Below are 26637 nucleotides of genomic sequence, written 5' to 3' on the forward strand. Positions count from 1 at the left end.
TGACAGTGATGAAATCATTTTCAAGCAGCACATCTCATTTTTGGAGAATGGCTCTGTCATGGGCTGAGTTTTTACACCCCCAGAAATTCATAGATTGGAGCCCTGACTCACAGGACCTCAGAACGACTGTATTTGGAATCAGGACCTTAAAAGAAGTGATTAGATTAAAAGGAGGCTGTTAGGGTGGACCCTAACCCAATCTGACTGGTGTCCTTATACGAGAAGGATATCGGGACACACAAAGAGACAGCACACAGAGAAAAGGCCATGTGAGGACACAGCGAGAAGGCAGTTGTCTGCAAGACAAGAAGACAGGCCTCAAAAGAAACCAAACCTGCCCACACCTTGATCCTGAACTTCTAGCCTCCAGAACTGTGAGAAAATAAATGTCTATTGTTTCAGCCGTTCCATCTGCGGTATGTTACCTGGTAGTAACAAAGACAAGCTAAGACAAGCTTTGTCTTCTAAGCCCAGCTCCCCACATGTCCATGCATCTCTTTACCTGGCTGAGGGCTCATAGACCTTCAAGTGCAGAACTCTATGGCTCCCTGTTCAAGGTCATGCTTGCCAAATCAGGGCCCAACCCTCCTGCGGACCCTTCCAGAGAGGATCTCAGGAAGCTTCGGCCTTTGGGGTCTGAGAGCATCGCAAGCACCCACTGGACTGCTCTTGTATGGCCCAGAAGAGTCACAGTTAAGAACAGCGGTGTTTACTCAAAAGGTACACTCACTTACTAAAGCTTCTGTGGTATACTTTCTTACGAAGTAGATATTATTCATTTTTTTTAAACTTGGGAACCTGATTAAGGAGAAATGAGTATATTCGACTGAAGGTGACAACAGTCAAAAGACCGGATATTTACGCTGAAGACCACTTTGAAATCACCATCCTGACAGTTGCTGTGACCAAACCCTGAAGCTCAGACACTGGTGGTAACAAGAGCTGGGAAGTTCCCCTTTTAGGGAAGCAACCAGCAGCTTCCTACAAATAACCAGTCATTACCGAGGTCACCAGGGGAGGGGCTTGTCAAATCCCGCTCTGTTGCCGAAACAAAGAGAAAGCACTCAAACGGGAAGGCGCAATTAGAGGCCAGTGCATCTTAGGCTACAACCATCTCACATGCCTCGGAGAGGCAGAGCTGACAGGTTGAGCTCCGGGGGAGTTTTAGACACCTTAGGTGCTCAGCACCGTTACTGAGAAAAACAAGAGTGGCCAGGGAAAAGCACAAATGTGTTACACACACACGTGGACCCCCATCCCCAGCTGGTCTCTGACACCCTGGTATCCGCTGTGGCCCCTCGCAGTGCAGCCACATCTCCACGCAGGTCTGCGGCTCACGGGCTTCCGGACCACTGAAGCCGGGTCAGTCCCTGGCTTGGCCCTGCTGCCTGGAAAGCACCATCCACCTCAAAGTGAAATCCCCTGGGATGCTGTCACACGAAATGCCACCGCACCCAAGGATCCTCCCAGCTTTAACTCACTTTCAAGTAACTTAAAACAATGCCAGGGCCTTTCAGCAAATATAAAATGAGCCCCCGCTCACTTTCTTCTGGGAATCAAAACCGAGAATGCTGGGGGAGGAATGATGTCTGTAAGTGCAATCAGGGGGCCTGGAGGTTCACACTTCCTGCTGCACGACTGCTCTCTGCTCAGAGCTTGCTTTTCTCCTGCTGCTTTTCCAGGAACGGGCAGAAAGACTCGTGATAAATGCATCAGCCATCTCCAAGTGCCAGGGCACTGGAGGCTTCGAATGCATCAAGCCGGACCTCGTAGGGCCACATCTGCAGGACTTCTGGGCGGGCCCTGCTCGGAGCTACACACTAGCGCTTCCCCTGGCTTTAGCTGTTCCGGGGGTGGGGGCCCAGGCCAGGCCTTCTGATGTCATAATAAACATCACTGATCTTATAAACTTAGAGCATTGATGCATTTTTCATGTCTGAGAATCACACTGAATTGTTAACATCTTAGAAGATGGCCGAATGCTGCATCTAGGTTTTCTCTTTCTCTTAAAGGTGAATTATTGAGCAGGAATGCTCTTTGCCCAGGACCCCACCCCGGCTCTGAGATTCCCGTGTGCACCCAGCTGGTTACCATTTGCAAGGTCAGATCCATTCCCATCAGGTGCTGGGGGAAAAAAGAGGAGCACAGTTGGAGGAGGGGCTTCCTCCAGGGGGTGGGGGAGGGAGAAGGCTGAGCGGCAGCTCCAAATGGAGCCAACAGGAGAACACTTTAGTGAGGAAAGAACACTGCCGGAGCCAGGGGTGCTGTCTGCAGATGGAGACGGGATGCAGGTTCATTTGCAGAGCATCACCGGCCGGGGAACAGGTGAGTAATTTAAAGAGGTAATTGAGATCATATGTGAGAATAATAACCTTAGCTGTCAAAGGCTCTTAAAATTTCTCATTTGACTTCACATTTAAGTGGATGGGTCTGTAATGTAGCGAATTTCACATCGCTGCCCAGGAAACCTTGAGCTTTGCACAGTATTCTCTGCAGAAGACAAAGTAATTGCCCAAAGCATTTTTCGTAATAAAATGTGTTCTTGAGCCCCAAAGAACTGCTGAGCGCTACACAGTATCCGCGTAGGGGCAACACTTTGAAAACAATGGCAACAACAACAGCAAAAACCATGTCAGACACTCAGCGTTTCCTCTTGAGGCAAGAACAGCAAAAAGAAATTGGTCTGCTGGTTGAGGAGCAGGGGAGACAGGCTGGTGGGGGCAGAGGAGGGGAGGTGCAATTCTGCACAGTAGAGACTTTAACCTTGACCAAAGAGAGGTCTGGCTTTTGTCCTTGCCTTCCGGGAGGTGACCTCTAAGCCCTTGGAATGTCCTGCCGGAGGGAGTGGCTCAGTTTGCCTGAGTCACTGGAGAGTCCTACAGTATGATTTAAGGTAGGAGCTGGTCACAGTGGAGAGTTGTAGGGTAGGGGCTGGCCACTCTAGAAGGATCAACTATGTGATTTAGGGTAAGGACTTTCGGTCACACAGTTTCAGCCAACTCAGGAGAGACCGGAGACCGAGGTCAGCCATGAGGGCAATCTCTCACGCCTACGCGGTGGAGCCCCAAGAAAAACTCTGGACACCGAGGCTCAGGTGAGCTTCCCTGATTGGTGATTTTCCATGAGCGTTGTCACACATTGATGCAGGGACATTAATGTTGACCACAAGCCACGGGAGAAGACAATGGAAGGTGGGTGTTCGGTGCCCTCCTGGACCCTGCCGGACACACTTCTTCCCTTGGCTGGTTTCCATCTGGATCCCTTTGATGTAATAAACTGTAACTGGGAGTGTAACGGCTTTCATGGCCTCTATGAGTCCTTTCCATGAATGATGGAAACCGTGCATGGATTGTGAGTTGGCTGACTGTTTGCACATTCTTTCTACATATGGAGAGCATTCCTCTGAACAAACATAGTTTTCATACAGAGTTAACGCCTGTCAAGTGCATCCCCTTCCTGATGGGAGCACAGAGGGACTCCCTGCCCCTCTCATGTGCTCCCCTAATACTCGGAACCTGCCCCTATGGGGCACTCATCACACCAACTGTGCTGTCCGGCTTGCCTCATGTCCTGGGCCATACACTCCTGGAGGCAGGGGCATGCCCAGTTGACCCAGAAAGCCCTGAGCCCAGGATAGTGCCCCTCAGGTGCCTGGAACTCAGCAGGTACCAGTTACTGATGGGCAGGTGTACAGGCTGCCTTCTACCAAAGCTGTTTCTTCCATTGTGGCTTATGACCTGGCTGAGGGTCAGGAACATGAAGCAGTTGGCATGGGTCCTGGCTGGAATGGCTGTCACTGTCATACCAGAGCACTTTGGTGCAGTGAATTCCACGGAGATGGGTGTGGATAGGCAGGTTTTCATGGCTCCTGACTCAGCTACCCACCTATCAACTCATTCATTCACTCATTCGTTCACTCACCAGGCTAAGGTAGGGCTGGGTCAGACAATGAGGGAATCACAGAGGGTCAGATGACACCCTCCTCCAGACCCCAGGATGGTGACACACCATGCAGGGACTTGCCAAGGACCTGGTCCAGAGGGGAGATGGGTCTGAGCAGCTCAGGGAGGAGACTTGCCTTTTCTCTTCCTTTTCCAAATCCAGGGAGCTGAGTAGTGAATTCTCTGCCCCTTAAAAGCTCTGAAGGCAGCCTCAAGGGCACATTTTTAATAGAGGTCAAGCTTCTGCATTCTTGCCTTGGGTTATTTGCCTGAGGCTTGTCCAGTGACAGGGAAACCAGAAAGGGGTTGATGGTGCCTGGTCAGTTCTGGACACCCTCCCCAGCTGCTTCTGACATCAGGGATCCTGTAGCCTAAAGCTGGAGTCAGTCAGCAGTGTCACAAAGACACCACTGTCTGTCCATCCATCCGTCCATCCATCCGTCCGTCCATCTATCCCTTGAAGAAATATTTATTGAGCACCTACTGTGTTCCTGGCCTCTTAGGACATGATTATAACTAAGACAGAAGTCCTTGGCCTCAGAACTCAGCTATATTCTCACCTTTGCCAATTTCATCCACACCCGTCGACCCATTTCTTCCCATGCCACCTCCATGCAGTCATGTCACAGATGTCTCTCTCCTGCCCACATGCAGCTTCTCTGAGCTCTGGAGCCTAAGTCCACTCACTTGCTGTTGTTGACTTTTCCCATGGATGTCCCAAAGGCCCTTCAAACTAGCCCAACTCGTGACCAGTCCTCCTCCAGGGTGCACGACACGGAGTGCCCGTACCTAACCCATCTACAAGTCTTACTGATGCTACCTCCTGAATCTCTCTTGATGGTCCCCTTTTCCCAGAACCGCCAAGTCCAGCATCATCTCTAGCCTGGAGGATTCACTGGTCTACCCTCGCCAGCTCTGGCTCTCCTTCAATCCATCCTCCACGCAGCAGCCAAGAGCACTTCTTGAAATGCAAACTTGGTCACGTCCATGCCTCTCAAACCTTCCATGGCTTCCCTCTCCTTGGGTATAAAGCCAGCACTCCTCGGCCTGGCTGGTGCTTGGGTACCCCTCTAACCTGTCTGGTCTGATCCCCAGCCCCTCTCCACCTCCCCAGCCTTCACATGCTCCCTTATATCCATGAGGCTCCTCCCACCACAGGGCTGTCCGTGCACGCTGTTCCCCATGCTGTTCCCTCCCCTCTCCATGGAGTTAAGTTCTGCTCCTCCCTCAGATCTCAGCTCAGGGGCCACTTCTTCAAGAAATCCCTCCCAGACCTCCTCTTAACCCTCCATCACAAGCTCCCCACACACTTATTTGTGCAAAGGTTTGGCGTTCAGGTCTGATTTTTCCTCTGCTAGATGGTAAGCTTGGTGAGCACAGGAACCTCATCTGCTCTTTTTCATTCATTCCTTTGTTCTAATCTCAGCACTGGCCCAGGGCCTGGCACCTACTGGGGGCTCCGGTACCAGTTAGGGAATAAAAGATTACAAAGAGAGAATTGCTAAGGGAGGAATTTACAAAGTGTAACGGAAAAGCCAAATAAAAAGAAGGCATCCTGTGTGGGCAGCAGTGGGATGAGGGGGGAAGTCAGCTTTTAGAGGGGAAGGGCCTTACAGTAGAAATTTTCAGCAGAGCAGGAGTTCTCTAGAGCAGCCACAGGAAAAATAACCTGAGAGACCAGAGGGAACGGCATGTGTGAAGGCCTCGAGGTGAGAAACATTACAGTATGTTTGGGGAAATCAGGTATTTTGGTGGAGAGGAGGGGAGAGCCTTGTGCAGGGGGAGAGGAGGTGAGGGCTGAAGATAAGCCGAGAAAGACAGGCTGAGGGCAGCTTAGAAAGGGTCTTGGATTCCGTGCTGCAGAGTCAGAGTTCATCCTGACCTTCCCAGATGACCACGCCCCTCCCAACAGGTGCCGCTGGCAGCCCCGCCTCCATTTCTAAGTCATCGCGCTGCACTGGGTTACAATCACCAATCTTGGGGCCTGTCTCTCCCAGGGGACCGCACCTTGCACAGCGCCTGGCACACAGCGGGTTCCTGTCAATCCTTTCCAAAAGCATCAGGGATACACAGCATGGATGGGGAGGGAAAGAACGTGGCGGCAGGAAGGCCAACGGGGAGGCTCCAAGCCCGGGTGTGTGATGCTAAAGGCCTGAGATAGAAAAATGGTAGAGGACCCCGGAAGATGGGAGGAGGAAGCCCTGGGGGTTTTTAAAAGCCCTACTTTGCAAACTGCTTGGCTTGGGGGAAGAGGGTTGTGGGGAAGGGAGAAGCAGGGATGAAGGATGTTATAACCAGCTCTGGAGGCCCCCATCGGATGCAGCGTAACTGTAGTAGGGAGAACAGGCGCAGAGGGAGGCTCTCGTTGTGTGGAGGTCGGGAGCCGGTGGATGGGGTCAGACCACTATGTATGATCCTCTCGGCATCACCTGCTCACTGTGTGTCTGCGTCCTCATCTGTAGGATGGGGGACCTCGTAGGTAGTTGGGAAGTTTGAGTGAATCGATATGCGTAAACGCTTCGTGGAGAGGGCCTGGCAGGTGGTGGCACATAGATGTCAGCTGCTGTAACCCCTGGGTGGACAGCTCTGTGCCAACAGGTCTGCCAGCTCTCCCTCGTGTCTCAAGACCAAGGGATGCAGCTTTGGTGTCGTTGAGGTGACCCAAGGCGTCAGCAGCTCTTCTAAAAGTGGGTGCCACCAAATGGGGTGAGGGCCCATCTCGGACCTGGGCAGGAGAAAGGACACTCGGGGGAACTCTCCATCTGCTGATGTCGGGACTGGCCCAGGGCCTCGGCCAGCTGGTTTCTCACCTGCCCTGTGTCCCGGCTTCCGGAGTCTGTGAGTCTGGCTGTGGGGTGGAGAAGGGGAAGTGGGTGGAGGGTGCAGGGCACACGCTGATCTTGAGTCGGGAGGGCTTCTGTCCTGATTCGGCAGTGCTTTGGGGCAAGTGGCCGCTCTTCTGGGGGCCCAGATTCCTTCCAGAGGGATGAGGAGGTTGGACAATGCGACAACCATTTCTTCCAAGTTCTAATTCTCGAAGATTCTAAGTCTGTTTCTGATGTATCAATTATTTCCACTCTGCCATGGATTTTTTAAAATGTCTCCCATAATTAAGTATGGAACGTCTGACACATACCTGCCTGTCACTTATTTTTTCCTCAAGCAAAGGACTTTAAGTTCACAAGTGGAACATGTCAGCAGTGGAGGGAGCTGGTCTTCAGCCTATCAGGCTCTTGTGAATGTCTCATTGTCACAGAGGCCGGGAGACAAGGTCAGTCGCTGGGCTGCTTGGAAAGGATCAGAAACACGTGTATTTGGGGGAGTTTTTAAAAGGAGAGGGCTTGTGCTCGCCCCACCCAGAGGCTGGGATCTGGATCATTGGTAGGGGAGGTGGGGATCTCCTCTCATCCAGCTCCAGGACCTCCAGCACCCCACTTCCTTCTGGAGGCCACACCAGCCCCTGCTCCACCCATGGCCCCTTCTCCTTGCTCACGGGCGATGTCCTGCGTCTCCCCGTCTCAGGACCATTGCTCCCACTGCTGGATCAACAGATCAGCATCTCCATTATTTTCCAGGGAGGTGCATTCTGGGGCCGAATCCTAGGAAGGGCTAAGGAAGCCTGCAAATCGCTGGCCTGAACTGGCCGTCTCCCCAGGCCTGCTGGTCTTTCTGGGATCCCAGCTCTGCCAAGAGGCCTTTCTTCGAGGCCATGCCCCCTGAAGCACAGCTGACCCGCGTCTAAATGACGTGGGGGAATAATGGGAGTCCGATGTAACTGATTAAGGAGGGAGCACGACTGCCGGGCAGCCGTCGGGCCCATCTGCAGGATTCCCGCATTCCGGCCACAACCAGTGGTCCGGGTCTGAGAGCCGTCTCCACTGGGTCTGACATCCACACACTGTTTGGCGGTGAGTCACAGTTTGTTCCTGCTTTGGGACTTGGCACCAGTCCCTGCACCCCAGTGGGGAGCAACTGGGAGGGAGTTTGTCCCTGGGACTCAGAGCAGATGTGGATAGACGTCTCCCTGAGCCTGGGGCCCGCACACCTGTGGGATGGTTTTCTGGGCCAACAGCAGAGGGCAAGGCAGGAAAGGCAGGGCCTGGGGCTTTTTCTCTGGCTGCACGAGGAGGGGTAGAGGCACAAGATCTCCTGGGCCAGGTCTTTCCTGTCCCAGCCTGGGGAGAGTCAGGGATGTAAGCTCAGAGACAGGCTACCAGAGTTTTCAGCCACTTCTCTGGGTTCTTTAAATTCACGGAGCTCCCTGCTGCCGTGGGGTCTTCCTACACACGGTTTCCTCTGCCTGGGACGCTCTGCTCCCCTTCTCCTGGTATTAACACGGCTGCCACATCCTTCTTCTTGAAACACCGTCTTCTCCTGGCCTCCCGGCGGTCACATCCTCTCCATCTTCCCCCTCTCGCTGGATGCTTTTTCTCCTTTGCCAGCAACTTTTCAGCTTGACATTTAAATACTGGGGGAGCCCATGCTTGACCCTGTGCCCTCTCCGCTCCTTCATCCACCCTCTTTCATGGAGCAACTGCCTCTTGACCCATGGCTTTAAATTCCATTGCTGAGCTGATGACATCTAAATTTTATCTCCTTTCTGGGCCCCTCCTTGGCCTGCAGACTTTCAAACCCAACTGTACCCTTGGCAACTCTAATAGGCTGTGAACCAGAATATGAACAAAACCCACTCGAGATTCCCTCTCTCCCACCTTCTTCAAAGTCCTTCATCTCAGGAAATGGTTCCGTCCCCCACCATTGTTTAGGCCCCAAATCTAGGCACTACCCATCCTACTCTTGCTTATCCTCCGTGTTCAAATCATCAGCAGGGCCCCTGACTCTACCCCCAAGGAGCCCCCAAACTGTGTCTCTTGGGATTCATCATCACCGGCCTTGTCGGAGCCGCTCTCATCTCTTGCCCGCACTGATGCAAGAGCGCCCGGGGTGGTTGCCCTGTGAGTAGAGACACAGTTTATGTTCCAGACAGCAGCCAGGGCGGGGGCGGAGCGTGTCACCTCACTGGCTTATAACCCTCCCGCTGTCCTCAGGATCAAGTCCCAGCCCCCTGCCCTGGCTGAGGGGCCCCTGGAGGCCCGGCCCCTTCTCGTTCCGCTGCACCTCCCCTTAGCCTGCTCACCGTGTGGCCCCTACACACCAGGCTCCGTGTCTCGCAGGGAACTGTGTTCTGTGATTCCCTCGGCCTGGAACGTCCTTCCCAGGATCTTCGCGTGTGCGTCCTTTCTGACATCGCGCCTCTCCAGAGAGGCCTCCGCCGGCCGCCGACCTCAAGCAGCCACCCTGGCCCCCCTCTACCAGGCTGCCCATGGTAAGTGCCCCGATATTTCCTCTGTGATGTGTTTGTTATCTTTCTCCCGCCTCTAGAATGTAAAGATGCCGGCCGCCGACCTCAAGCAGCCACCCTGGCCCCCTCTACCAGGCTGCCCGTGGTAAGTGCCCCGATATTTCCTCTGTGATGTGTTTGTTATCTTTCTCCCGCCTCTAGAATGTAAAGTCCACGAGAGCGAAGGTCCCCTGGAGTCAGAGCAGTGCCTGGTGATGCAAGAAGGGACGACCCTCGTGGAAGGAGGCAAGAGTAGAGGCCAGGAGCAGGAGTAGGATGTGCAAGGACATTTGCGGCCGAGTCAAGGTGGTGGCAGAGGGGATGGAGAGAAGGCCACTAGGATGGTGACGGGTTTGGGGGGCTGGGCGTGAGCAGGGGGCCTCAGGAATGACTCTGGGTTTTCTGGGGTGGACTTTCTGCCGAGGCTGTAGGAGGTATAGGATCAGGAGGGGGCGCGTGGCAACAAGAGAACAATTGTGAGTAACATTTGGGACACGTTGACTTGCCCAAGAAAACCGGAGCAGCGATGTCCTGGGGCAGCTAGATGGAAGGTTCTGGATCTGAGAAGAGGCACAAAGGTGGACGTATCAGTGCACCTTTACAGACGGTAAAGAGGGTCCTGGGTGGGGCTAAGCCCTCATGGAGAGTGGGCAGAGGGAGAAGGGAGGGGCCTGGAGATAGCATCCCAGGGCCTGCCGGGTCTTTAATCCACTGGATGATTTCCAGCCCCTCGGACCCCAGGGACCACCTCCTCCCCTTGTGAAGCCCCCTGGCCCTAGGCTCTGAGACCCCACCCTCTTCTGTGTCCCTCCGACTACCCCCACTGTTCCTTCTCAGTCTCCATCACCAGCTCCTCCTTCTGGAATGTTCTGTCAACGTTCACGTAGCCTGCGCTCTCTGGGGCCTCTCTCTTCTCCCTCTGCCTCGGAACGTGACCTTATTTGGAAATAGGATCTTGGTAATTAGTTAATTACAGATGTAACTAGTTTAAGATGAATTCATTGGATTGGGTGGGGCCCTAATCCAAGGACCCGTGTCCTCGTAAGAAGAGAAAACAGAGACACAGAGACACACAGAGAAGGAAGATGCCATGTGATGACGGAGGCAGAGGCTGGAGTTATGTTGCCACCAGCCAGGGAGCACCAAGGGTTGCCAGCGGCCCCTGGAAGCTGGAAGAGGCAAGAGGATTCTCCCTTAGAGCCTTCAGAGAGAGCATGGCCCTGCCAGCACCAGGGCCTCTAGAACTTCCAGCCTCTAGAACTGCCAGGAAACTCATGCAACAGTCAAGGATAACTTGGTTGATATTGACCACGGGAGGGGCTGAGCCTCCCACCTTCGTGCTGCAGGATGAGCCACCTGCCCCCCGGCGGCCAAAAGCTGCCCCCGTGGGAGTGGCCACGTCTGCCAAGAGCTCTGGGTCTTCGCCCACTGGTTTTAACTTTGCTACCTGCCCCAATAGCCAGGATGAGGACCCAGGGGCTGTGTCCTCGGCCTCCGCAGATGCTGGGCTTGCTGTTTCTCTGCAGAGCACAATTTGTCTCTGATGCAAGGAGGCGGGTGAGGCCCAGCCCCAGGGTGACCCATCCCTGCCACCCAGATCCATTTGGTGTGGCCCCAGCCGCAAGCAGCAGGAGATCATGCCTCCGGGAGACATCTGAGCACCAGGCCCCTTGGTTTCTGCCTAAGGAGGGCTAAGGACACCCACCCCCATCTGTAAGGATGTGGACCCCACAGAGCACAGAGACACTGACTGTGAAGAGGGAGCCTGTGCTTTGGAGCGAGGCCTTGACTGGGTAGCTGCAGCTCAGACCAGAGTCCCTTCCTGCTGCTCAGCTTCACGTCCTGAGTGTAAGACTGGCTCAAATCAGTTTCTGCCACTACCGACTTATCTCTTAGGTCCCCGCTATGTAAAGAAATACCCAGACACCCATGAGTTAACACACTGGAGTGTGCCCTAGACCCCACTCTAGGTGAATGCCAGAAGATTCTTCGCAGTGCCCCTTCTTACTTACAGAGAAGACCCCTGCGTCCAAGCTTCTGAAACTTCTTCAAAGTGCTCCCAGAGGCAGGAGGGTGTGGGCCCTCGGGGCACTGACTTTGCCTGTGGTTCAAGGCACCCTCCAAAGTCAAGACCATTCACTGATGCTCTATGTCTGCTCTAAAAAACTCTCCTGAATTTTGTATTCTACCCCACGAAACAAACTGTATTTGTTTCAGTAAAACAGTGGCATTTAAAATTCATTACAACTTAACATTTGCTCCTCTCCCCACATTATCTGGTAAAAGTGATGCACTTTCTGTCTGGCTCTGTCGATGTTCTCCCATGTGGACAGTTCATCACGGGCCCAGAGCGAGGGGACTGGCCAGCGGGCTGGGGGATCTGCAGGATGGAGGGAGCCAGGCCAGGAGGGGCCAGCAAGGTACACTCATCTGAAAGCCCTGGCGTGTCCTCACTGGAGGGAGGAAACGTCCAGAATCTTCCCAGGGGCCATTCTCACAGCTGGAGTGGCCCCTCCTGCTGCCCCTGGGCTGCACCCTTGGCCTCGGGCTCAGTGTGTGGTCTTCCACTCCTGGTGGTTGGAGGCTGCTATTAGAAACCAGCCGGGTGTGTGTGTGGGGGGGGAGGCTGGCAGAAGCATGGCCACATCCCAGCTACACATCTTCCATCTATTAAAACAGAAGCCTTGGTCACAGAAGGCCAAACCAGGAGGCCAAATCTTGCTTTTCCTTCTCTCCACCTCCTTACAGGGGGCAAGGCTCCCACCTTCCCACACCTCTAACCCGGAGCCAGGCTGCCCCAGAGGCTGGCTTGCCAGATACCCTCCTCTGGCCCCGGTGAGCTGGAGGGGAGGCAACATATGCCGAAGCAGGCACCTGGACGGTGAGATGTGAGTTCCAGCCCCCTCCCTCTGCCTGAGATTACACGGTCCCTCCCCCACCCGAGGGTGGCAGGAGATCTGCCCAGGTGGCTGACTGGCTGAGCCCAAGGAAGCTGCATCCGTGCATCGTGCATTGCACCAATCTTCTCACTCAGGCAGGAGGCTCAGCTGCCCGAGAGGCAGTTGAAAATAGAGTCTAAGAATAAGCGGCTTAGTCCGGTTTGGAGAGGGGCCCAGCTGGGTAGGGGTGGGCCGAGGCCTTGGGGAGCATCAGCTGGTTACAACGGAAGGAACCAGGCCCCCAGAAGTTCCACTCGCCTTTCTTCCAGGGACAGGGATCTCTTAAAGGTGTCCTAGTGCCCTTGGCCAGATGGGCGCCCCACCCCCTCGCTCCAGAGCCACAGGGTCAGGTGGCCTGGGTTGATTCTTTCTGCAAACACAGGCCCAGGAGAGGCCGTCTGAACACACAGCACAGCCTCCCCTCGCTCAGCACAGCCCTGGCTGTTTGTGTCCACAGGACCCCTGGCGGGCAGGAGGGACAATTCCCAGAGGCCCTCAGAAAATGGTCCCGGGGTAAACTGGCCGCTTGGCTACCTCTCGCCTGGAAGAGGTCCCGTTGCGCCCCAAAGGCACAGCTGACCCACCCCGGACCACTCTGCGGTCCTGATGCGAGAGGCCTGGGGAAATCTGTTCTGAATCTGGACCTCTGGGGGAAGAAATGGTGAAGCTGGTAGTTCCCAGAGCCCCTTGGCTGAAGGAAGCGGCTGTTCCCCAGCCTGGGGCCCTTGCCGCTCCCTCTGCCTGGGATACTCCTCCTTCCCATCCGTCTCAGCCTGACTGATGCCTGCTCAGGCTGGAAGTCTCAGTGGAAGAGTCACTTCCTCCTGGAAGCCTGCTTGAACACTGGGCTGGATGAAGCTCTCTTGATGTGTCCTGTGGGCACTTATTCGCTCATGCATTCAATCCTTCATAAGACAAACAGGTACTGTGGCCCGCAATCTGCCAGCCTGTAGGGCCTGTGTCCTCTAGAGGTCACAGTGCAGGGGCTGGGGAGGGTGGGCAAGTCCCCTAAGTTTGGGAGAAGCGCTGCAGCTCCCGAGACCCAGAGGACTGTGCTCCCCCCTAAGTCGGCCTGGAGCGGGTAGATGCCGACGCCAGCGCCCCCTCTTCCCTGTTCTCCCTCCTCCCCCGTTTCCATGCTTGTCTCCGCCTGGATGGCTGTGTCCAACTGAGATTTTGGGGACACGGGGCCCCTGCGCCCATGACCCTCCCTGGGGACGATCGCCTCCCGCCCGACCAGGCTGCTCAGACAAAGGCTGCGCCCAGGACAAAGGCTGCGCCACGGCGGCTGCTGCTGCGCGCGCGGATTCGATTCCGCGTGCCCCACCCAGCCTTTAGTCTGGCAAACAAATCCATGTTTTTAAACAAATGAAAGCTGAAATCTCTTCCCAAACATTTCTCCCCCTCTGGGATGGAGGGAGGAGCAAAGAGCGCCCCCAGGATGGCAAGCAGGGCGACGGACGCGGGTGGAGTGGTGCGGACCAGGAGCGCGCGCAGCGGGAGGCGGCCGCCGGCGCCAGAGCGCGCAGCCCTGGCGGCATGTCCCCGTTCTCTCCCCTGGGCTGGGGAGGGCTGAGCCGTGCCGCAGTCCGTGGGGCGGGCGCGGGCGCAACCTGCCCAGCGCTCCGCGCAGGGCCCCTGCATTGCAGCTGCGCCGGGCGTGCAAGCGTGCGTGTGCGCGCGTGTGCATGCGCGCGTGTGTGTCTGTGTGTGCGCCTGTGTGTGCACGCGCGCCGCCCGGCCGCCGCGCCCCAGTTCGCTCGGCGCTGCTGTCCCCTCGCCCCTTCCCGTTCCACCGCCGCCCTCCCCCTGGCCGCAGCGCGCGCACCTCTCCGTCCCCGAGGTTCTAATTGAGAATTTGCCCGGTAACCTTGGGGGCGGGAGGGGCAGAGGGAAGGAGCCGCGGAACGGGAGGAGAGGGGAGAGGAGAGGAAGGCTTCTGACAGCCTGGTCGCTGCAGCATCGTCTTCGACACACTTCTTCACTGCCAGGCCACAGGGTTGGCCAGAGCCCGGGGGACCTCCACCCTCTGGGCTGTCCCAGCTGTCCCCTTTGCACTGGGAGGATTATGACCCTGGCGCTGAGGCTGCGGTTCTGCTCCCCTCCCCCCCCCACCGTTATTATGTATCAGGCTGGTGAAATGCTGGGAAAATGATCCTTGGGTAGATAAGTCACTTGTACTCATTTTGGGGGGCGGGGAGGGGGGATGGAAAAGAACAAGGAGATGGTAGTTTTACTCTTCCACCCTGGCAGGGTGGGCATCTCACGGTTCCTCTGCCCTGGCCCCCCTTCCCCTCCCACTATTGAAAGGATGCTTGGCCAAGCCCAAAGGGAAAGAGATTCATGGGGTCCTTCGGGGCCCCCATCTGCTCTCTGTAGGGGGGTGGCCCTGCCTTGTCTCTTCCCCAACTCCTGTCATCTCTCCTGTGTATTCTGCCAGGGGCTGGGAGGATGCTTATTTCAACTGGAGGCCTATGGAGCTCAGAGCTCCAAGTCCCGGCAGAGGGGGCTGCTGGGGAGCAGGTGTCCTGCTTGGCCGAGGACTCAGGGGCGTGCTTGTCATGAAGCAGTGAAGGTGGCTTCCCTTCCCCACGATCTCTATCACAGCATCCTCTCCTGCCGGCAGCCTCCTGGTACAGCCTGCCCTCTGGGCTTCCGGGGGCGGGAGGAGGGGGGGGACGGCTGATGATTCCTGTGCTCCGAGACAAGGCACTGCCTGGCTAGACTTGGCTTTCTGAAGGGCTCCGTCTTCCAGGCAGGTCCGACACTGACTGGTCCCTGCATCCTGCAGTGCACGCTGGTGAAGTGACCTGGTCACTGAGGGAGAGCCAGGGCTCTGCAGAGTTCCCTGTTCCCTTTCCCATTTGTTCTGCAAAACTGAAACCGGATTTCCTGAACGGGAGCCCCTGGTCACCCTGCCCTTCTCTGTTACATCCTGCAGGTCATCGTCACAGCGCCGGCTGGCTTCAGCCTCGGCCAGGGTGGCTGCCAAGGCCAGCCTGGCGCTCCCAGGCAGCCACTGCCAGTGTGCAGACGCCTGCTGATCCAAAACCACCTCTGGGAACAGCTCAGAGGGTTCAGTGGCCAGGGCGGCTGCCAGACACCCTGTCACTGCTGGGGCTGGGGCTGGGATGAGGCAGAGATTTACACACTGGGTGGCCCAGGAAAGCTGCCTAAGGCATGTGCCCAAGCCCAGAGAGCCTCCAGCGACCAGCAGCAAGGGGAGGTCTGAGAGGGGAGAAGGCAAAGGACCACTGTGGATGGGAGCTTAAGGAACTGACCCCCACAGAGGGCCTGCGTCAGCTTAGCTGAGACCCAACACCTTGGGCCGGCAAGTCTCTAGCAAGGTACCCCACAGACGGGCACCTCTGTGGCTGCCCTGATACTAAGGGCGGGTGTAGGCCATCCCTCCATCCTGTCTCGGTGCCCAGAGCAGACCATCAGCTCAGCCCCCCAGGCCAACTCTGGGGCTTCCCCTGGGCATGCCCGGGGCCTGGAAGGGCAGCCTCTGCAACTTTTCTCTGCAGAGCCTCTGGTGCCCCAGGGGGAGCAGCCAGCGCTCGGCACCCCCGTGCAGCAGGCCAGCCGCTCTCAGAGAAGCATCCTTGGCCATCACGTCCTGCCTCCTGCCTTGGAGCCTCTGGGGGCTTCCTGGCCCTCCGCCCTCAGCTGGGTTGGGGAGGGCTTCCATGAGAAGGTGTGGCTCACGGTCCCTAAAAGGCAGAGGCACTCAACACACAGCCTTGAAGTCCAGGCCTTGGAATCAGAAAGAAGCCCAACCTGGGCTGCCTTCCCCCAGCCTCGCCCATTGCTGTTGCCTCTGAGAGGCTCAGGGCTTGGTGATGGCCTCCAGGAGCTCCCTCTGCTTCTAGAAGCTGCCCTGGGGCTGGGGGTGGAGCAGCAAAGAATGCCTGGACCCTGCTGCCCCAGCTCTGTCTGGAGAGGGGCCTCTCAGCAGCTCAGGGGCTTGTCTGGCCACTCAGACGGCCTGGCAAGCCCTGGGTCCAAGCTCACCTACTCACTCCGTCCCAGGGAAAGCCCGAGATTGAGGGTGGGGACCAACCGGTCCTCTCGAGGTGCGACTTGCACCCCGAGCAGCAGAAGTTAGGAAACCTGGATGCTTCCTCCTTTTTCACACCTTGCACACAGGGTTCCCAAGTGTGCCTCTCCCTTGGGGCCTGGCAAGGTGACCCGAGCGCTGTTCTTACCGTCCAGTGACAGCCAATCGTGCTGGGAGGATGGGAGTGTGGGCAGGGCCCGAGCTTTGTACTCAAACACCACTGAGTTGGAGATGATCTGGTTGTTGAAGGCAACTTGTAGGGTCACAAGACCAGTGTCATGGGCTGAAAGCAAAAGAAAGAGCTGTCAGGGAGGGAGGAGGCCGGGGCATGGGCACACTCCAGCCTCATGTCCCCACCCAAGGGCCAGGAGGACCCTCTCCCCACTGCCCTTCATGGATTAGCCCTGCCTGGGCCTGCTCGGTCCTCAAGGTCAGAAGGGGGGGGAAGGGCTTTAGGTGCAGCATTTGCTTTGGACTCCTTTGTGCTATTTCTCTGTTTCGCCTTTTCCTGCAAACTTGTCCTGACTCACTTAGCATGACCTGTGTATTTTCAGAAGTTCTTCTGCATCCCCGATGAAGGCCAGAGCTTCGTCTGTGCCTGTTACTCTGAGCCCAGTGGTGCTGGGCAGGAGGCTGGCATAAACCTTGCGTCTCCCCCCCGACGCCTGGATGTCAGGCTTCGGGAAGACCGGCCCTTATGGGCCTCGTGAGCTGCTCTGACCCCGACACGGGGCTCAATGAAAGCTATTAGTTGAGTAACGCAGGGGACATTCTCACTGTTCCCAAGAGGAGAGCCTACCTGTGGCAGAGAGACTTGCTTCATTTCTGGGGGTGAGGCTGCTTTTGAAGTCTTGGGGGCCAGGGGGTGTATACAGGCTGCTCCGCCCCGCCGGACCTCAGCCTCTGGTAGACAGCAGGGTTCTGTGCTCTCTGCCCTGCTTTTCTGGAACCAGTGCCCAGGGCCTCCCCAGGACAGATTTCCAGGGAGGACGCACCCGGGGATCGTGTTACTGTTTGGGCTCTTGGTTTTCCGAAGCTTAGACTGGAGGAAGCTCTCCAAGTCAGCTGCTCCCTAGGGCAGAGTAAAGCCCTGGCTTCCCTCTGAGGTCTTCTGATGCAGCCCTCGCTGCCCACGGGAAAACCAACTCGTTGAGGTGTGGCCTCTCTCCATCCTAGGTGTATGTGTTACGCAACGGTCCCCAGAGCAGGTCTTCGGGAAGTCATTGCCCCAAGATGACCAGTGTGTTTTTTTCCCTGTGCTTTCCACCCTGATGCGGTCCCTCGGCTCCAGATCACAGGCTGGCTCCACGGTGGGTGGGGTACCACTGGAGATCCCGCCGCGCCTCTCTGGGCAGGGGGCCCCAGCCAAGTCCAGACCTCCCTAGGCTCTGATGGCGTCCTCAGGCAGATCTCCAAGCTCGTGCTTACTCGTCTTCCCTGGAGATTTGCCTCGTTTACCAACAGGAGTGTAGGGCGTCAGCGAACGCCCCATCGGAGCCCACTCAGCTCTGCTCCTTTGGGCAAGTCTGCTGCCTCTTGCTGGCCCCCGGGGAGCTCAAGCCTTCTCTGTACCAGACATTCCAGCTGGAGGGTCCTCCTCACCTGCCGCTCATCTTCCGCCATCTCCTGGCATGTGTACAACCTGCCGTGATGCCGGAACGGTGGCAGATCCCAAGGCATCCCGTCCTTCCCCAGAGAGACAGAGCGAAGAGGACCTGTCATAGCCTCCTGGGTCCCAGCCCAGCGCCCCGGCGCATGCAGGCCTGTCACCCAGGACATTTCCTGGACTCACTTTCCCTTCCCCGCATTGAGTCCATCAGCAAGCCCTGGGTCCATTTACTTCTCTCCATCCTGATGGCCACCACGGTACCCAAGCTGCCATCATGTCTTGCCTAGATGCCTGGACTCCTGCATTAGCGTCCTGCCCAGGGCACCCTCAGCACACCTGAGACCTACCTGTTCTGCTGGGATGGTGTTAGGGTGGGGGGCACACTCCAAAGCCTCCACAGGAAATCAGTGGGAATGTGTTGCCCAAGGGAGCGTTCCTCCTTAAATCGGGAAAGATTACCCCTCTGCCGCTTCCTATGGTTTCCCTGCTTCTTTCTTCCCTCCTACAATCCATTCTCCCACACACCCAGATTCATCTTTGAAAGACATAATTTAGATCAAGCCACTCCCCACTTAAGACTAATGGCTTCCGTTGCAAGTACAACCTAAGCAGACTCCTTCTTATGACTTAGAAGGATGGACATGATTTGTTCTCTGCTATCTTCTCCAACCTAGCCACCTCCAACTCACCCCACCTTTATATTTCTTCAACTTACCAAACCTGTTCCTGCCTCAGGGCCTTCGCACTTCCTTTGCCCTCTGCCGGATGTTTTCCTCCCATGCTTCCCGTGACCAGCTCCATCTCATCATTCAAGTTGCAGCCTAATGTCCCAGCCTGTGAGAGGATCTGTCCAAAGGAACGTCCCGTTCCCCAAGTTACCTTATCACATGACCATATTCTAGTGTTTTCTCCAGTGATCTTGGTTATTTCTTTGTTTCCTTGTTTGTTTTTTCATCTCCTACAGTAGAATGTAAGCTCTGTGAGAGCTGGGAGCCAGTCTGTCCTGATCACCTCTTTATGCCCAGGGCCAAGGGCAGTGCCTGGCCTGTCACGGCCCCTCAATACCTGTTTGTCGAGTGAATGCAGCGCACTGACTCATCTCATTTTGAATTTCATCTTTTGCCTTTGGTGACTCCAAGGAATCCAGCGTGAGGCTGTCCAGAAGCCCCCAAACAAAGTCTTTTTGTTGAGGGGCTTCCTCCGTCTTCTCCAAGGACCAGGTTGCCTTTCCTAAATCCCAAGTCCTCCTTCACCACTGCTTCACCAGAGCTCACTGGCTTGAATTGGTTTTCTCCCTCCTGACCTTGGAACACTACTGGAATCTTGCAAGAGGCAGTTTCCATGCCTGTGTGTCTTCTGCGGCCAGTGATGGAGGGGGAGCCGCCCAGAACCATGTTCTTGGTCAGGGTCGAGTCTCCCCAGCTGTTTTGCCTGGGCATGTGCACGAGGCCGGTAGGCAGGGGCCATTTGCACCCCCTGTGCCGCCTCTTCCCAAGTCATTCTAGCTCCTCAGGTGACCTGGCTTGTGCTCCCAGGCCTCTGAGCCCTTCTTTTAGGTGAGGCCAGTTTGGTTCTGGTTTCAAGTGTCCTTTCTTTAAGATCAGCTCCAGGTTCCCCAAGGCTTTGGGAGACCCAGGGAAGAGGTCCCTGAGAAGCCAGCATTGTCCCCCAGGGTGCACGACCGGCTCTTCCTGGACTGAGAGCTCCTCGCGGTCAAGGTTAGAGTTAGGGGCTGGGTCCACTCCAGGTGCCTACCAGTGCCTGGCAAACTACTTGACGAATGAAGAGATGAACGAGTGCATGTAGCACCCAGTGCTCTCTTACTGAGTGACATGTTTTAGTTTGGGCCTCAAAACAAGGATGTCCAAAAAGGACGCCCCCTCTTTGTGGTTAGGGGTGGAACAGGGCGGGGCCCCCAGCCCACAGGCTGCCTGAGCCTCTCTGGGTCCAAGATGCAAGATGTTAGGGGAGCCTAAAGCACTAGGAGGCATAGTGACCTGGGCAGACTCTCCTACCAGCTCTGGGACCAGGAGAACTGCCTGCTGATACCTAAACAGCCCTGGACCCCTCTCCCAACTCCCCTCCCCGCAACCAGGACAGAAACAGCAAGGAGCTCACTCGTGAGCAGCTTCATGAATTGAGCATGTAAGCCAGGAGCTTCCTGGACCTGCCCTCATCTCAGCCCCTTGCCCATCTGGCCGGTGGTTTCTACAGATGTAGAAATGGGGACTGAGAGAAGTCACCCTCCGGGCTCACGTCACCCGACGGTAACTGGCTGATCTGGGAGGTGCGTGATGTGACTACTCCAGCACCCAGGATTTGCCAGGTCCTGGCCTGGGACGCCATCCAGACGGCATGCAAAGGCCAATCTTTTTTTATTTTTTTGGAGGGGTCGGATAACTCAGGACAGGCGAGGTCTGGGTCTTCGGCCAGGCAAGAACCAGGTACAGGAAGTGGTATCTATTTATAGGCTGGGCCAGTCCCTTTCCAGCAGCAGGTGATAAGTGGATCGTTAAGAACACGCGGCCCCTCCCCCTACCTCACCAGTGGCGGTGGGGGGCTGCATGAGCCACACGCGGCCCTGAGCTGCGATAGGCTGACCCGGCCTGGCTGGCGTCAGGATGGCTGCGCTCCAGCCCCAGGAGGGCTGCTGGGAGCCTGGGAGCAGGGGGGAGATGAGTGGGAGCCAGCCAGGCCGCTGGCGGGGGCAGGGCCAGCAGAGGAGGCCACCACAGGCACCAGCCCTGGCTCCCTGGGATGTTTGCGGTACAGAGGCCACTGCATTCAAGCGGAAGCTGAGTATGTGAGCCCAGCCCTGGAGCAGCTGCATTCTGCTCCGGTGGGCTGCGTGGGGAGATGGAGAGAGAGATAGATAGATAGAGAGAGAGAGAGAGAGAGAGAGAGAGAGAAGAATGTTCCATGTCAGCTCGGGAGCCCCAGGCTAGGGTGATGGTGCTGGGTAAGGCAGACAGCTCCAGCGGCCGGAGGTTCAAGCTGGACCGCCCCAGGTGAACCAGGCCCAGCTCTACTCCTGCCCTGGGGACCCCCCCGGCCCCACTTCTCTTCCCCACCCCTGGCCCTCCACGGGGAGCGTTCTCTCTCTCTCTGTCGGCTGCAAATAACACGGAGTGGGACCCTCCGCCCTCCCCGCCCGCCTCCTCGTCTGCCTTTCCGTCCATCATCTGGGCCAGCTGGACGGGTCATCCCTGGAACTAATGATGCGTGTGAGGGGCCAGTCAAGGGGTCCTCCCAGCACCAACCCAGGGAACAGAGGACGTGAGCAGATTCCTTCATGAACATCCACCCCTTTTTTGGGACGTGCCAGGCACTTTTCGAGCCCTGGGGGACACGTGGTGACCAAGAAAGACACAGACCCTGTCCTCATGGAGCCAACAGGCCAGTGGGGAGGAGGTAATGGTCAGAGGCCAAGGGCAAGTTGACCGGGCAGGGACACCAAGCTACGCCCCGCCCGAGTGATAGGGACAAGGTCAGAGCCACGGGGACGGCCCCCGGGACCTCCGGTGCCTGAGAGCCAAAGGAGACGATGTGCCTGTGCCTCCTTCTGGCCATGGGGTGGCTGGCGTCAGCAGCCTCTCCAAGGAGCTTCTGTGGGTTATTCTCAGTCTGACGCCCCCTCCCCTGCGGTCTGCCGGGCCTTCTCCATCCCTCTCTGACCCGCTCTGTGCCGCAGGGGACTGGCCCCGTGGACCGCATGGCCTGGGCCCTCTCGTTCTCGTGACTTCTGTGTGGCTTCAGCTGTGTGAGAACTTTTGGGGCCCTTCTGCCCGCCTGGCTCTCACCAGCTCCTGTAACCCTTCAGGTGGAGGGTGATTAGAGCTTCCTGCTGTGACCAGTCCTGGGTGTGTCACCCTGGCTCATTGGTCATCTAAGCAGTCCTCCATCAGGTTCTCTTCAAAACCCAGCCAAGCTCACTTGTGTCCCCATCTATCGTGCTAAGGGGGCCATGAGCCCAGAACAGATGCCATTATGACAGCTGATCCGGGACCCACTCCTTCACCGTGGAGGAAACGGAGGCCCAGGGTAATGCCACAAGTTGCTCCAGGTCACCCCCTCCAGGCTGACTCGGAGTCCGGCGCTCTGGGGCCCTGCGGCCTCTGCCGGGAGGCGGCCTCTCACCCCCCTCCAGGCTGACTCGGAGTCCGGCGCTCCGGGGCCCTGCGGCCTCTGCCGGGAGGCGGCCTCTCACCTGGGCAGTAGCAGCGAAGCACCCCGGGCTGAATCAAGGACGCAGGCACTGAGATCTGGTCGAACAGGCAGCTGTAATTATTGCTGGCTTCTTGCCACGGGCCTGTGATGAGAACCTTCACTCCTCCCTGGAGGGAACAGAGACCAGCGGGGGGCAGAGGTCAGCCCCAGAGGGAGGGATGAGGGACACAGGCCCCCGTGGCTGCACCCCCAGCCCATGTGCTTGTGGAAAATGCAGACTGCCGATTCCCGTAAGCTCTACTTTTGAGAACCACTGTTTCAGGACTGTGGTGGGAAGCTGGCACCCAGCATGGGGGCCACCAGTTCGGATCCCTGACCCCCTCCTGGAAGTGAAACTTTCAGCTCCAGGCAGAAGGGAGCACAGAGTTTTTCAAGCTTTTCCCCCCAGGATGCACCTGAGAACTGGCAGGGGGTGGTGGGGGACCCCTGAGAGGAAATGGAGGGGAGGGAAGGGCCTTTCTCTGTCATTTGCTTGTGGACAGATTGTGTGAACTCTGAGCTACGGAAATGGTCTTGAGCATCTTAGTGGCCTGCAGGGACTGGACCTTCTGGCGGGGAGATGAGGGGAGACCCGGGATGCCCAGGGTGTGGTGGGGATAGCCAGGGGTGGGAGGCAGCGAAGAGGGGCTGGATGAAGAAGGTAATGAGAAAGAAAGCAGAACAGAAAATTGGAAGGAAGGCTCAGAGCTGGAGGGGCTCAGAGGTTGCCACGGTGGCCAGACGGCCCCCTCACTGTGTACAGACACAGTACACGCAAGCACCGATGTGCTTACAGCCTGGCTGGGCTGTAGCTGTTCCCACAGGGCGATAGCCGGGGAGTGGGGGGAAGGGGGATGCAGGAGTGGGGCTCAGATGACCTTGCTCAGCTCAAGGGGAGAGGGCCCTGCCCCCAAGGATCCCAGAGGCGCCCAGGCACAGGACAGCACCGGAAGGGTACAGGCGCTCCCTAACCTCTGGCTGGAACCAGCCAGGGCAGCCACAGAGCAAGGAGGGTGGCCTTACGTCTCGGTGCCCCGGGCAGTCCTGTCTATTGTCCGAGCTTAGTGATTAATAGCCGCCTGTCCTGCCTGATGCGAGCAAGGCGGTGTAGGTGCCCTACTCAGAGCTCAGCTGAGGGGAAGGCCAGGTAACTGAGTCAGGGAGGCCCGCCCCGGGGGTGCAGAGGGTGGGCTGGCTGTCCTCTGGCTCTCCTGGTCCTTTGTGAGCTCCCGCCTCCTCTCCCGGCAGGGGGCCAAGCTCTGCCCAGGACGGGGTGGAGAGCACCACCTAGTGTCCAGGCAGGAGAAGGTCGAGCGGCGCGCCTCCTGGAGACTGGGGTGGGGTGGGGGGGGAAGGGGGTGAGGAGTGCGGCCTGAGGCCCTCCTTCCCCCACGTCTCCAGGCCAGAGAAGCCAGACCCTAGTTCTCCCGCTGCTCCTAATGCCAGTGAGACGTTCTCTCCTGCTCAGTCCCCCGTTCTTGGGTGACCTGTCCTTGGCACTGGCCCATCCGTGCTCTGGAGGGACCCCGGCCTCGACACAGGACTGGCTGTTGAGGGTCCGCACAACGTGCCTGGAAGCAGACCTGGCCTTGGGCATCAGCAGTAGGAGGGGGTGTTTCCAGGGATGAGGTGGAAGTGGGTCCCTCACAGCCCAGCACAGAAGGGAGCTTCCCCTACGGAAGGGGCTCTCCCAGACTGGAAGGCCTTCCACCTGTGCTCTTGGATGGGCCTTCCTTCCTCTGCCTGGAATGGCTGGAGAAGTCATCTTACTGCTAGACAATCAAAGTTTGGAGGGTGGTAGACAGAGCTCAGGACCAGGAGCCAAAGGCAGGAGGCCTGCCTCTGCCCCTCGTAGCTGTGTGTCCTCAGTCAAGTGGCCCAACCTCTCTGGGTGGCATTTGAACTTTAGGGACCCTCTGGCCTTGACATTCTTTGGTTCTGATATATGGCTCCGCAGAGAGATTTGGAGTTCTGTCGGAGTGGCGGGGCTGGAGCCGGCATCCTTGGGCCCACAGGCTGGGAGTGGGCTCCTGGCTGGGAGATGTACCATATGGCACAGGTAGAACCTGACTTTGGGATGCCTGGGGGCACCAGAAGCCAGCTCAGGGCACGATCCACCCTGGATCCTGGGCAATGGAAGAGCAGTGTCTTCAAAAGGCCACAGACAGTTACTCTGTGAGAAAAAAAGAAAGAAAGAAAAAAAAAAAACCCAGTAACCCCAATCAGTAGCTGCTAGCATGAAGCCAGGGCTGCTGTGAAGAACAAAGGACTGCAGAAACTACCGGAGAACATCAGGACCTTCTCCATGGAAACTGCTGCGGGAGGGGCTCAGCATCCATCAGTTCAGGAGATGGTTTCCATAGCAACATCGGCCTGGCTGTGCTGAATCGCTGTGATGCAGGCACCTGACAGCTCTAATTGCAGCCTCCTGTGCCTGGGGCGGCAGGAGTGTCCGTGGAGGGAGATGACGCAGAAGCATTTGGGGGAGGAGAGGCAGCAACACATGCTATCTGAGGTCTCTGTGCCCTGGGAGCCCTGAGTAAAGGACCTGGATTTCTGATGCCCCTAGGGCGGATCCTGGGGGCCCAGGGGCACCTCCAGCCTAGGGGTGTGTGTGTGTGTGTGTGTGTGTGTGTGTGTGTGTGTGTGTGCAGGTGAAGAGGCAGACGGAGCAGAGGGGAAGCGGGAGCAGCCTGTGGTGGGGGAGGGATGCTCAAGAAGAGACAGCAAGATGGCCCTGGTCTTAGCATCCCTGCGAAGTGAGTGCCTGGGCACCCTCGAATTTTAGAGCTGGGTGAGGATGCTGAGCGACTGGCTAGATCTGGGCTCCTGACACAGGTGGCAGGCAGGCTTCTTCTCAGCAGAGAAGGGGAGAGGGCGAAGGGTACCATGCCAGCCGGTGAGGGCGGTACTATGAGGAGAGAGGAAGGACGGGGGAGAGATGCTATCTCCGGCAGGAGAACCCAGGAGGGTCGGCCACTGCTGCTGGACTGGGTGGGGGAGGATGGCGGGGAGGGAGTGGCCGGCAGAGCCGCTGGGGCCTCAACAGAGGCCTCTCCGAGCAGCCACGTTGGGCTCCAAAGGGCCCAGCTGGTGGCATTTGCGCATTTCCCAAATCAAACTGAATTTGAGCTGCTTTTGTTTCTGGGTAGCTGGAAGCATCCAGAGCTTCTGGAAAAGCGGGGCTGCCGCTCCCTCTGCGAGGTGCCCGGGCCATCTTTCCTTTCTCGTTCCCATGCCGCCCTCGCGTGGCGAGCTGCTGAACTGACTTTCTCCGAGGTACAGTTTAGGGATCTGCAGGCCGGTGCTCTGATACAGGACAGAGAGCGCCAGGCCTGCCAAGAGCCCCTGACCAGTGCCCGCAGGTCCCAGCGGCTGGAAGGAGGGCCTGGACCCGCCCAGGGATGTGCACTCAGCTTACAGGTTGAGTCCCGGGATGAAAAGCTCCTCCTGCCAAAGGACACGGGCGCCGGGGCGCCTCAGAGCCTCCTGAGGAAGGACCAGATCTCCAAGGTCGGAGGACTTGGGGGGCCTTGAGGCCACCCCTGTTCAGCCACGTACAGATCAGGACACCGAGGCCCAGGAGGCAGGCCCGAGAGGCAGTGCCCCGACTCCCAGCTCTGACCTCCTTGAACCCCAGTCCCAGGCCTCCCTCCCAGCCCCTCGGAATTGCTTTCTTAATCCCCGTGGGGAGCCAGCTGCTGGGCTGAGCTGAATTTTAACCCCAGGGGATGGGGTCACAGCGAGCCACACCAAGAGGAAACTGAGTCAGTCTTCTGGAGTCTTGGGGGTCCATGGTGGTAGGGGGAGTCCCTGGAGGTGGGTGGAAGAGGCAGGGCTGCTGGAGCTCTTCGCTCAGTCCTGACAACCCAGTGAGGAAAGCGCTAGTATTGCCCTAGTCTTAGAGACAGGAAAGGCAGCGACCTTTGTCCAAAGCCACCACCGGCTAGTAAAGAGGGGGGCTGGATTTGAATCCAGACTGTCCAGCCCCAGCGCCGTGCCCCTCACCACGCAGGGCAGTCACCTCCGGACACCCGAGCTGTGATGAGCCCGCTGCCCGAGGACGCAGTGCACGGGCAGAGCAGCTCTTACACCTGCTGTATTTCTGGGATGCTCCTGTCCCGAGGGGGCCACCACCTGGGCTAATGTGGCACCTGAGAGCTGGGGGCGTTCATACACAGCGAGCAGCCTCTTCGCCACGGCCGAGGCAGGCGGACACGTAAACGAGCACAGTGGGCCGTGAGCTGTGATGGCCACAGAGTAATAACCGATAACAACAATAAACTATTGATTACGTACTACGGGCCAAAGACTTTACCAAGAAGCAAGTACTATTATCACCCCCACTTGATAGGTGAGCAAACTGAGTCACAGGGAGGGAAAATCACAGCAGAGGCAGGACTGACACCCAGGGCTGCCCCCTGAGACGTGCCCTCCACCCTGGGCCTCAGTGTCCCCTTCACCAGGGCCCGGGGGAGACTGGGAAGCCGACACAGGCTCTCAGAAATGCTGCGCTTCTCAGGGAACCCCGTTAACCCTGT

At 57.4% G+C, this 26637-nt stretch overlaps 1 protein-coding gene across 1 annotated transcript in view; it reads right to left on the reverse strand.

Annotated features, from left to right (window-relative positions):
- CAMTA1 (calmodulin binding transcription activator 1) overlaps positions 1-26637 on the reverse strand; it is an 841285-nt gene that overhangs the window by 58841 nt on the left and 755807 nt on the right. The window contains exons 10-11 of the mRNA XM_024749943.1: positions 22098-22224; positions 16430-16564 (exon numbers count right to left, since the gene is read on the reverse strand). Coding sequence (XP_024605711.1) covers positions 16430-16564; positions 22098-22224 — 262 coding nt within the window. The remainder of the gene's footprint in view (positions 1-16429; positions 16565-22097; positions 22225-26637) is intronic.

Source organism: Neophocaena asiaeorientalis, unplaced genomic scaffold (genome assembly GCF_003031525.2).
Source record: "Neophocaena asiaeorientalis asiaeorientalis breed wild unplaced genomic scaffold, Neophocaena_asiaeorientalis_V1.1 scaffold275, whole genome shotgun sequence".
In the NCBI taxonomy this organism is placed as follows: Eukaryota; Metazoa; Chordata; class Mammalia; order Artiodactyla; family Phocoenidae; genus Neophocaena; species Neophocaena asiaeorientalis.